This window comes from Toxorhynchites rutilus, chromosome 3, assembly GCF_029784135.1.
Source record: "Toxorhynchites rutilus septentrionalis strain SRP chromosome 3, ASM2978413v1, whole genome shotgun sequence".
NCBI classification, from domain to species: Eukaryota; Metazoa; Arthropoda; class Insecta; order Diptera; family Culicidae; genus Toxorhynchites; species Toxorhynchites rutilus.
The window spans coordinates 32899160-32911488 of NC_073746.1; the positions used below are offsets into that span (position 1 = coordinate 32899160).

Here is a 12329-nt window from a genome sequence, read left to right on the forward strand (position 1 = left end):
TGACTAAATTGTGAATAAAATAATAAAATCATAGCTCTGTATCAATTGGAAGTTGCGAATGATTTCATTGACAACACGATACAAAGTGATGTTACCACTCGCTGGCTGGACCAAGACTGGTTGATACAAATTTAAAATATTCCGTTTTTACACTCTGACGGTGTGATGACATTGCCATCGGACGGAGCTTCAATTGTAATGTTTCCTTTCTCCATTCGAGCGACCAACTTAAGTGCGTGGTAATCACACTTACTCCTTATTGACGATACGAGTAGGCAAGCACTCAATTGAGCAGAACAAATCTCCCTCCCTCACCCTTCGCCCGAAAATTTTAATTTTATAATTAATAATTTTGCGAAACATTGTGGAGAAAATGATCATTTTCGCACACTTCCCATGAAGTAATATCAGCCAAACTCTAATCGATTACTCACAAGATATTAAATTTTCATCTGCTGTCGCACTGTCTAGTGAACAACGTCGGAAAACTCGAGCAAGTGCTCTGAAAGTTAAATTTTCATTTTTCAATCTTCGACAATGGTTTTGTTTGTATTGGTGAGAGCATCGTTATTTTTTCGACACTGATGCCAGACAACATCATCGAAACATCTATCAAAACCACTCAATAAAATGTTATTCCTGAGTCATAGCGTTTCATATCATGAAAATCAATAGAATAAAATTGTGTTGATATCAATACAATCATTATTTTTACGTTTAATGGGTCTATAATTTAAGTTTTAGCAACTTCAACATTGGGTAAGAAAATTGTATTGCAGAGCTCGGAAAACTGCCACGGCTGCCTATGCTTTCAAAAACAATAAACGGAAAAGTACTACATTCAATCAAAATGTCACGGCCAACGAAGAGAAGAGTTAAGGCTCTCCAACGTGAATATATGAAAACAATACGACCAACGAAGGAAAATATGAAGGAATTATCAGCATGCGGAAGAACTTGTTAATATCAAAAGAGGCCCAATTCGCATGTGTTATAAATTTGCTCATGTTACGCTCGCGTATAATCAGTATTGTCAGTGTCAATGAAGCGCCACACAGTCTGATAAGTGAATTGATCTATTTACATGTGCTTCGCTCTTCTCTCACAAACACTATTACCCCATTTTTACACGCGGGTTTACCTATACTACTACAATGGCTAGCTTCCACCTTCACCTTAACATTATTTCATACTGTGACAGATTTTCTGATTTGGCGCTCTTACCAGAAGACGTAATCCTACGTTATAAACATACATTTTTATAACTCCTCTCAAACACACTTTTAATGAAAAGAGAAAAAATGAAGAGGTGTCCGTGATACGACGCTTGGAGGGTAAAGAAAAAAAGAGAAAGGAAGAGGAAGAGGAAGAGGAAGAGCAAGAGCAAGAGCAAGAGGAAGAGGAAGAGGAAGAGGAAGAGGAAGAGGAAGAGGAAGAGGAAGAGGAAGAGGAAGAGGAAGAGGAAGAGGAAGAGGAAGAGGAAGAGGAAGAGGAAGAGGAAGAGGAAGAGGAAGAGGAAGAGGAAGAGGAAGAGGAAGAGGAAGAGGAAGAGGAAGAGGAAGAGGAAGAGGAAGAGGAAGAGGAAGAGGAAGAGGAAGAGGAAGAGGAAGAGGAAGAGGAAGAGGAAGAGGAAGAGGAAGAGGAAGAGGAAGAGGAAGAGGAAGAGGAAGAGGAAGAGGAAGAGGAAGAGGAAGAGGAAGAGGAAGAGGAAGAGGAAGAGGAAGAGGAAGAGGAAGAGGAAGAGGAAGAGGAAGAGGAAGAGGAAGAGGAAGAGGAAGAGGAAGAGGAAGAGGAAGAGGAAGAGGAAGAGGAAGAGGAAGAGGAAGAGGAAGAGGAAGAGGAAGAGGAAGAGGAAGAGGAAGAGGAAGAGGAAGAGGAAGAGGAAGAGGAAGAGGAAGAGGAAGAGGAAGCGGGGCTAGTTGGTCATTTTTGAATAAATTTGGTTATAACTTTGTAGTACGAAGTTTTGTGTTAGAATGTTATGTACCACAATGAAGCTTACCTTTTACCCTTTCAATGAAAAATAACCAGATAATCAATTATTTGACATTTTTCTTTTATTTAACGTTTTTGTATTTCACAATAAATTGGCCAACTAACCCCACACACGGGGTAGATTGGTCAATAATAGGCATGTTATTTTTGAGCAAATAATAAGCGTTTTTCCATTAGAAGTTTCCTTCATTATAAATAAACTAATTAAATCAAAACAAAAACAGCTAACTAATATCATGTAGCAAGTAATACAACAAATTAATTGGCGATCTAACGCAAAACGTAAACGATCGGTGAGACATCTGGATTTTGTTTTTGAACTAAGAAAATGATGCTAATGTAACCTAAAACTCAAAAACAAATCACGTATATTTTACTTCCGGGCTTTCCAAGGTAGTTCTCACATGCAGGAATCGTGCATTTTTCTACTTGTGTTTGATTATGCTATCGAATTTCCTTCTTTAATTCAACCATTGTCAACATTTTTATAGTTTTCACTACTGAAAGAGGTGAATAAATAACGTGTTATGTATAAAATTGCGCATCAATTTCTTACAAACTCATCGCAATCAAATAATATTTTATGACTATAACATTGTAATTCATGGAAAGAACTACAAACCTTCCATAAGCTCACATGGCAAAATTTAAAACCATCATCACTTTCACCGCAGCGCCGTCTAGGTGTAGATTTGTACGTTAGATCGCCAATAAAAATTTCAAATTATCATCGTTGAAAATTTGTCAGACAATATTTTCTAGCGATTTCGTCTCTCTTCCACTTTGTGGCGAACCAGAGATGCCAGGTTTGAAGACATGTCTTCATTTTGAAGACATTATGAAATATGTGAAGACATTTCAGTATGATAGCGTACGTAGAGTTTTAAAGGATATTATTTCCATGAAATTCTTACTATTGACCGAAAATATTGTCAAAAAAGTAGGGCTTTAGTCTCAGCGAACGAAGCGGTCTGAATACATATTGTCTCTAGAAGACATTAGTTCATTTGCGCTTGAAAATTCGAATGATTGTGACATTGAATTTCTATTATTTTGGCTCTACTATACAATAGAGTAACCTAGATCTGTCAAACGACCACTTCAAAAATCGAAGGTCTTCCGGTTACATGCCTTTTGCTACAATTAGTTTCATGGATATGGTTTGAGTTACAACCAAAATTTCAAAGCTAAAATAAACAAATAGAGTTATCATAGTTCCGTTTTTGTGTGAAGAACTTTCCTCCGATATTATGATGAAGACATTTTCTCGTACCATGTCAAGACTTTTGAAAAAAATCACCTGACATCCCTGCGACGCACAACCGCTTGCATTTGTTTTGATGACATTTGTACCGTTCGCCCCAAAGTATATAGAAATAGCCTCCAGGTATGCTACATTACTCAATGTATTATTGTGAGCTCTGATATTCAATGTAAGCGTTTATTATATTTAATAAAAATTTTACAACAAAAAATATAAATATGACAATTATATTGCAAGTGGTTTGTGTGGTGGTTGTCTCGTTTCAAATACACTGGATTTAGCAGTAAAACATATGCCTTCTATATTTGTTTAAAGCTTGCGTAATGCAACACAGCATACCTGAAAATTTTATGTGCGTTGTTCTCAAACGATCAATTTGTGTGACCAACTAGCCCCTCTTAAATGGAAAAGAATATTCATGAAAATTCAACGAAAATAATTTGAAAAGCGATTTCCATTAACACTTAAAGCTAATACGTACAATAAAGCTTTGTATTACGTTTGAGCCGATTTTTTTCATGGTTATCAACCAGTTTTATAACACATTTTATAATGCGCAAACCGTGAATGATTTTTGGCGAAATCGGAACCATGTCCGTATTTTTTAACCTACTTAATAAAAAGTTTTTCCGATTTGCAATTCGATATTTTTCATCCATAGATCGCTAATTTTTTGGACGCTCAGATTCCGAGATATCGTCACTGACCAACTTACCCACATGACCAACTAGCCCCGCCCTACCCTACTATGTGATAATCCGATTCTTCCTTGAATTAGCTTGTCGATAGCTTCCGTAGGTCGGTACAGGCTCTGCACTGAGCCTGCTTTGTGCATATTTTGAGGGAAGGTATTGTCCAAGACACGATCGCATTGTTAATGTAGAAGTACGAAATAAGAACCGGCGAAAAACAAAAGTTATCTCTAATTGGTCGGTGTTAAGTCAGACCGGACCTTGTGACGTTTTTATGATTTCGAGAAAAACGAGTTTGAAGTTTGGTGCTATAAGGGATTTTTATTGAGCGTTCAAAACGATTTCGGTGAGTTATTCCTGCTGTACGCGTGATTTTCCAAATCTGATCAATGTGAAATGTAGCTAACAAAATGTTTAACCTAATGATTGTACATGAAATTTTAAATTTTGGAACATGAAATTTTAAATTTTGTGACTTGGTCCGCTCTGACTTAACACCGACCAATTGATTGTTCGTTGTGTGGAGCAACATTGAAACGTTGAATTCACTGAATATCCAAGTCGGTTTTCAGTATCTCATAATTACATTTCCAACCCACTCAAAAACAATGCTTCAAAGAACACTCGGAATGGCAACAGAAAATCAGAACCAAATCGGCTATGTGTTGGGGTGGCGGGGTCGACAGCAACCATTGCGTGTCAAATTTTCACCATGAGTTTTCCACCGAAGAACACATCTCTCATATTTTGTTCACATCGATCGATCGAAATAATCCACCAATAAGTCATTCAAGATTTCTCAGTTATTCTACGAGCGACCAGCGGCAGCGAGGCTTTCCCAATGGTCTTTCTAAAGACCGAGTGTTTAGTTTAATATTGACGTAGAACTACGTCTTTCATAAGGGGTGCCAAATCTGAAAACTAGTCACGTTTTTATGAACGAAAGTTAACGTTAATAACTATTTTTATCCGCAAACGGATTTAGACGATTTATATGCCAAACGGATCCGAAATTCCCTTGGAAATTTTATGCTATATATTACAAACCTCTTATGCATAAACTGTTTACATTGATGAAAACTAGAAGCATTTCCATTTTCCCATACATTTGTGAGCTTCCCTACCCATGCCGTCGATAACGAGCAACTTATCGGCGATCAACGGAGGGGGAATGATTCAAAGTCAACGTGAACAAAGAAAAGAAGAAGAAGAAGAAGAAGAAGAAGAACGAGAGAGAATATTCACTTGGAGCATAAATTTTGGATCTCGCTGAGGCAAACTTTCAGTATCGTTCTAGATACAAAGCAATGAACATCACTTGATCTTCCGTCATCACATGTCTTTGTTTCGGAATGAACTGTGGACGCGACCAAATTACTTACTCACTGATGAGTCTGGCATTGCAATCAGTGCAATCAGCCATTCCATTAATGTTCTTAACAACACAATTGCGTGGGGAATCATCAAACTAGGCCATCATCGGCTCACCAAGAATATAATTATTTAGGAATTTTGTGTGTGATTTGGTTTCGCATGACAGTAGCAAAACTATCTCCACCAAGGATGACAGCTAAGCTCATCGACACCGGAAATATTAATATAAAGGCTTCTGTTGAGTAGAGCATAAAGCGGAGATAAGAGTGTGTGTGTAATAATATCCGAAGTTATTAACAAGCGACCTGAACAAAATAACAACGTAGTTCTACGTTAACAAAGTGGTCGTGTCCTGGGCACAACCTCCTATAATTTTTTTAGATTTTTGAAGGCTAGAGGCGAATGAACTAAGAAAGTCTGAAAGTCTGAGAAAGCCTCTATGATTCGAAACATCATCATCATTACACCAATCAATTCGAACACGCTCCTAAATTCATAGAAGCTCTCTTTCAGCAGAAAAAACCATCAAAATCGCTTTCGATCACTTCGGATATTGCTTTAGGATGCATCGATATTTCTAAAATAACTCTTCAGTCGGAAGTTTTGGTGGCTATGAAAAAAAACAGATGGTATTGTGTGGTTTTCTGAAAGATGGATGATTTATTCGTGTTTTGGCAAGAACAAAGTTTTTGGATCTATGAGTAAGAAACATCACTTATACACCTTTTGTTTTTCGAAAGAGATTGTCACATCACATCGTTCGGCCGGAAGAACGGTATTTTCGCTCAAATTCTAGCCCCTCAAAGGTAATTATCTCGTTTCTGAAATTTTAAATTTACACTACAATACATATGCAGTAATGATGTGGTGAAAAAATACAGAATCACTTTACCCGACGGCCTACACTGAACTAAATTGCGAACTGTGTGCGATGTCTATCTTCCTTTCTTCCTTTGTATCGAGCAAAGCAGCTAAATTAGACATCAGCAATGAGAAAGACTGCTGTCTGCTAGCTGGAGAAAGACTGTATGAATAATGAAAAATGAATAGTGATGATCATCATGGTTTTAATATGAAAGACTCTGAAATTTCTCAGTTCTTTCGAAATTGACCTTGAGAAAGTTCAATGTATTGCTTCGCACTATTTCTAAATGAATCTAGTGAACCTGTTCACGATATCACGATATAACGGTACACAGTATAAACAAAAGTTGTCACCAATGCTTAAGGAAAGGCTCAATGGAAAACTCCATGTAATGGGACACTGTGTAGATGTATAGAGCAAGTATTGTACCTATTCGATAACGGGTGGATGCTGGAGTGGAATGGCGGAGAATCGACGCCACTGTATGCAGGGGTTCTTCAATGTCTTGATTGGCTTGTAGGTTTTCGGTTTTTTTTGAACTCGCTTCTATTCTAACTGAACACGATTTTATTTTTACGTCTAGTCTATTCAAACTCTGATACTATAGCTACGGCTAACAATAATTTTTACATATCGCCTCCTGTGATGCTTTTCCTGGATTCGCTCTTTATAGGGTAACGAACGGGTTTCTCGTAATTGATGTCGCCCTCATGTATCATAGAGTATGTGATACGAACATCCTGGCCCCGGCAGAAATAACCATTTCTGAAGATTGATTCCTCCTGGTGTGATGAAGTGGCTCTCGTCGTAGTTAGACTCGTTCACATGAAAAAATAAGACCAGTAGCGCTATTGGAGATAAAACATTAATTGGAGCGGTCCTCACCTGGACCCATCAGATTGAGGGCCTTGTATTTATTGCGTAGACTGATCCACGTTGGAATCCTCGTGTTTTTGGTTGATGAGCGGTTCTGCTAGCTCGGCTGATGGTGCTTCTATTGGTAGTAGACAGATTTTTGCTACGGGACGAGTAAGTACGCCTTGTGCAGTCTTGAGTGTTACGACGCACACTACTCCGTCCTTACCAGGATGTAGGTCAACTATGCGTGCTGTTGGCCAGCGCATCGGTGAAGTATTTTCGTTTTTTATCAGAACGAGTTGGTTTTTCTGTAGTTTCACGGGTGGTTTGCACCATTTTGTTCGAGGCTGAAGACATGATAGATACTCTGCTTGCCAGCGTTTCCAGATATCTTGGAACATCTTCTGTGCTTGCTGCCATTGGTAAAGTCGATTGAAGGGTATATTTTCAAAATTGCACTCTGGAACAGATTTCAATGATGTGCCAACCAGGAAATGACCAGGTGTAAGTGGTTCGAGGTCCGATGGATCATCTGTCAGCTTAGTTAGTGGTCGAGAATTTAAACAGCATTCGATTTCAGTCAAAAGAGTTTCCATGTCGTCGAATGCCAGTTTTCTCTCTCCTAACACACGAACAAAATGCTTCTGGGCTGAGTTGATAGCTGCCTCCCATAATCCTCCGAAATGAGATCCTCTAGGTGGGTTGAAGTGCCAGCGAATTTCATTGTCACCACATTCACGAGCAAACGATGTCTTGAATTCTTCACTCCTTATCAGTTTTCGGAGTTCATTTGCGGCGCCAACAAAATTCGTTCTAGATGCACGGCCTTGACACAGAAGCAAACAAATACCGCAACATACGCCTTTATTGGTGCATCTCGGCGGTGACGAGGTTGTAAGTAGATCGGTCCCCAGAAATCGATACCCACAACGGAGAACGGTCTTGAGATGGTTACTCTTTTCGTGGGTAGATCGGCCATACACTGTTCGATTAATTTCGGCTTGGCCCGGCAACATATTATACATGCATGGACCACACGGCGGGCAATACTGCGGCCTCCCATTATCCAAAATCGCAAACGTATAGTGTTAGTCAACAGTTGAACAGCTGCGTGGAGTAAACGTTCGTGATAGCAACGAACTAGAAGCGTCGTGAATGGATGTTTTCCCGGTAGGATTACTTGATGTTTTGAATCATATGACTGTGTTGAATTATTTAATCGACCACCGATACGGATCACATTTTCTTGAGTTAGGACTGGACGGAACCACCGCAGTCATGAGCTTGAGGATAGTGTTTCATTTTCTTGGAGCGATTTCCATTCCCCGGGAAAGGTTTCTATTTGCACTAATCTCACAAGTGCTAGTTCTGCATTTTGAAGTTCGTCTGTTGTTAGGAAAGTATGGCCTTTTCTTTCAGACTTTGGTTCACGAAGAATAGAAATGTATCTCCTCCAATACGCTGTTATCCGCAATAATTTTTGATAATTTGAGAATCTTGAAATATATGTTTCCACGAACGATTGTTGTTTCATAATAATAGAATGTGAGCACTTTCTCATTTCGGTGGATATTTGTGAATCGGAAAGATTCACGGTTTTTAGTGTAGGCCAAAGTTGCTTGTCCTGTGCTAACCACTGTGGACCTTCCCACCAGATTTGACTGGTGAGCAATTCAGTCGTCGAGAGTCCTCTCGAAATAATATCAGCAGGGTTATCGCTGCCAGCAACATGATTCCATTTACAGTTTTGGGTGGCATGTTGTATTTTGGAGACCCTATTAGCGACAAATGTGGTCCATGTAGAAGGAGTACATTTTAACTAGCTTAGAACAGTAGTTGAATCTACCCAGAAATTCGTCATTATCCTCAAACGTAAGGAATCCGCTACCTTGGTATACAATTCGGCGGCAAGTAAAGCGGCACACAATTCCAAACGAGGGATACTTAATTGTTTCAGTGGCGATACCTTGGATCGTGACCTATGAAGTGCCACCTTGATTTCACCTGAGCTGTTCGTTGTTCGTAAGTACACGCACGCCCCATAGGCGTGCTCAGAAGCGTCAGAGAAAATGTGCATTTCTACAGAAGTTGCATTTGGAAGCAGAACTTGACGTTCGATGCGCAATTCATTTAGTCGATACAATTGTATGTAGAAGGTGTTCCATCGGTTTCTAATTTCTGCAGGTAACTCACAATCCCAATCATACGTCTTCCCGTTTTCTTCTTTGAGACTCCATAAAATTTGCATAAATATTTTCGCGGTTACTACTATCGGACCCACCAAACCTAGCGGATCAAATATCCGCGCGATGCAAGAGAGCGTTGTACGTTTTGTTATTGGTTGTGTACTATCGATGGCTACTAGTTGTATTACGTATTTCAACCGGTCAGTTATGGGTTCCCAATGTAAGCCCAAAGTTTTAATCGATTAATCTTTATCAAGCTCGACGGTTGATTCCAATGCTCGATTGTTATCAGGTACATTTCTTAAAACTTCTGGAGAGTTACACGCCCATTTACGAAGTTGCATGCCCGCTGATCTGAACATGCAATCCATCTAGTCTTGAAGTTCGATTGCCTCGTGAATGGTGTTTGCACCGGAAACAAAATCGTCCATATAAAAATCATTAAACGTGGCTCTCGCTGCTAATGGATAATTATGTTCTTCGACTATCGCTAATTGTTTGAGAACACGAGTGGCAAGATATGGTGCCGATGCAGTGCCATATGTGACGGTCTTCAATTCGAATATTTGAAGTGGTTCAGATGATGAAGATCGCCAAAATATACGTTGATATTGGGTATCATCTGGATGCAGATTAATTTGACGAAACATTTTTGTTATGTCTGCAATCAACAAAACTGGGTGTAATCGAGATCTCATAACTATAGAACGTAGATCGTCCTGAATTATCGGTCCAACTTCAAGAGCATCATTCAAAGATAATCCAGTTGAGCTCTTACATGATGCGTCAAACACGACACGAACCTTCGTCGTTGTGTGATCTTCTCGAATGACTGGATGATGCGGTAGAAAGTGTGATGACTGTGTAGTGATTTGGCTTTCACTGATTGCTTGCATATGACCAAGCCACAAATACTCTTCCATGAAATCTCGGTATTCCATGGCAAGACTCGAGTTCCGATTGAGACGGTTTTCAATGTGACGGAAGCGGCGTAGTGCTGTCTGTTTGTTATCCGCTAGGTTGTGAACAATTTCCTTTTTGAACGGAAGGCGAACCGTGTATCGACCATCTGGTTCCCGGATTGTTGTTTCTGTGAAATAACTTTCGCATGCGGTTTCTTGAGGTGAAAAAGCTTTCATCGAATCTTCCTCGATGGCCCAAAATCGTTCCATATCACGATGCAAATCGGCTGTAGTGGCAATGTTACAGGTAAATGATGTATTCGCATGTTTTTGATGTGTGTTGCCGGAGACTATCCATCCAAACGTTGAATTTATCAGCCATGGTAATGAGTTGCCCAATGATAGTCGTCCCGATGGTTTGAAAATATCGAAAAATATCTCTGCTCCTATAACTACATCAATGTTACTCGATTCATAAAACGAAGGGTCGGCTAGTTGAATTCCGGTTGGAAACTTCCATGTTGATATGTCTACTGAGATGCAAGGCAAGTCTACAGTAACCCGCGGAAGAACGTAAAAATCAATCTCAGCAGTATAGTTGCTATGTCGGGATTTGAGCATCGACCGGATCATAAACCGTACTTGCGTTGAGGATTGTCCTATTCCTGCGATTGGAAGATTCACCTTTTTGCGATGTATGTACATCCGCTGACTCACACGTTCTGTAACGAAGCAGCACTCACTGCCAGAGTCAAGCAGGGCTCGAACAGGATGCTCTACACCGTTGTCGTCGACTAACAGGACGATTGCTGTGGCTAATAACACCCTATGACTAGTTCTATCATTTCTTGTAAAATTCGTGATTCCTGTATGTACTACCGGCGTTGATGATACGGTATATTCGTTACCCTTCGAGTAACTGGGTTGATTAATAACTGGCGATTGCTGAATTGAAGCTGTTTGTTTTGAATTAACTGATCTTTGAGCGGAACACAACAGAGTGTGATGTCGTCCTCCACACTTGCGGCAGTTGCTTTCTGATGGACACTCTTTCAGAACATGACCACGACGCATGCAATTACGGCAAAGTTGGTTACGTCGAATAAATTGCTCCTTCTCTTCTGCGGACATTTTGGAAAGTGCGCTACATTGATAAAGAGAGTGTTGACCCGAACAAGCTGTACATTCACGTGCTGCATTCTGGAATGTTCCGATGTTTCCCGACCGTTGAATGCAGTTCTTTTTCACGTTAAATTGTTGTACTTCAGCAGGTTTAATAACGACTGACTGCAGTACATTGACTCGACGTTGTAAGAATTGAACGATTTCATCGAAAGTGACATTTTCAAGCGTTTCCGCATATTCTTCCCAGTCTCTTCTGCTGACAGGATCTAGCCGCGTACTTAGCAGATGAATCAGAAGTACATCCCAATATTCGGTGTGTTCACCTAGCTGCTTCAACACTCTTACGCTGGTTTCAAATTTTTCTACAAGTGAATATAACTCCGATGCATTTTCTCTTCGTATAGTGGAAAATTCAAACAATGATTGAACGTATATACGCTTCAGACGCCGAGGGTTTGAAAAGTGGTCAACGAGCATCTTCCATGCAACAGCATACTGATCACTTGTTATAGGTATTGTTTGAATTACCTTTAACGCTTCACCAGCCAGAGAAGACCGTAGATAGTAAAATTTCTGGATGGTTGATAGATTCGTTGAAGAGTGGACGAGCGAATCAAATAAATCGTGGAAATTTAGCCAACTTTCGAACTGTCCATTGAATACGGGTAATTTAACATCCGGCAGTTTTATGCAGCTCATTTGGCTCGGGGATTCACGTTGTGGGTTTTGCATGTGTTGTTGACGAGATGATACGTTGTTAAATTGCATTAGTATACCTTTTGTGCGGTAATAACGTTTTTCGAACTCGGTGCGATCGCTCAGATACGCATCCATGGCTTCATCCGTGTCTTCCAAAGTCTCCAACTCGGCCTGCACTGAATTGAACTCGGTCCACCGCGGAGTTTTCGTTCGGCTCCCGTCGACATCGTGGAATACGGAGAAAAGTTCTTGTCAAGGTTGGGGTAATGCCTTGAATATATATATATATATATATATATATATATATATATATATATATATATATATATATATATATATATATATATATATATATATATATATATATAT

General features: G+C 39.7%; 1 protein-coding gene across 1 annotated transcript in view; it reads right to left on the bottom strand.

The window, feature by feature from the left end:
- Positions 1-12095, bottom strand: part of LOC129773006 (uncharacterized) — a 46263-nt gene extending 34168 nt beyond the window's left edge. The window contains exon 1 of the mRNA XM_055776553.1: positions 10038-12095. Within this exon, the coding sequence (XP_055632528.1) occupies positions 10038-12095 (2058 nt within the window). The remainder of the gene's footprint in view (positions 1-10037) is intronic.
- Between the last annotated feature and the right edge of the window lie 234 nt (positions 12096-12329).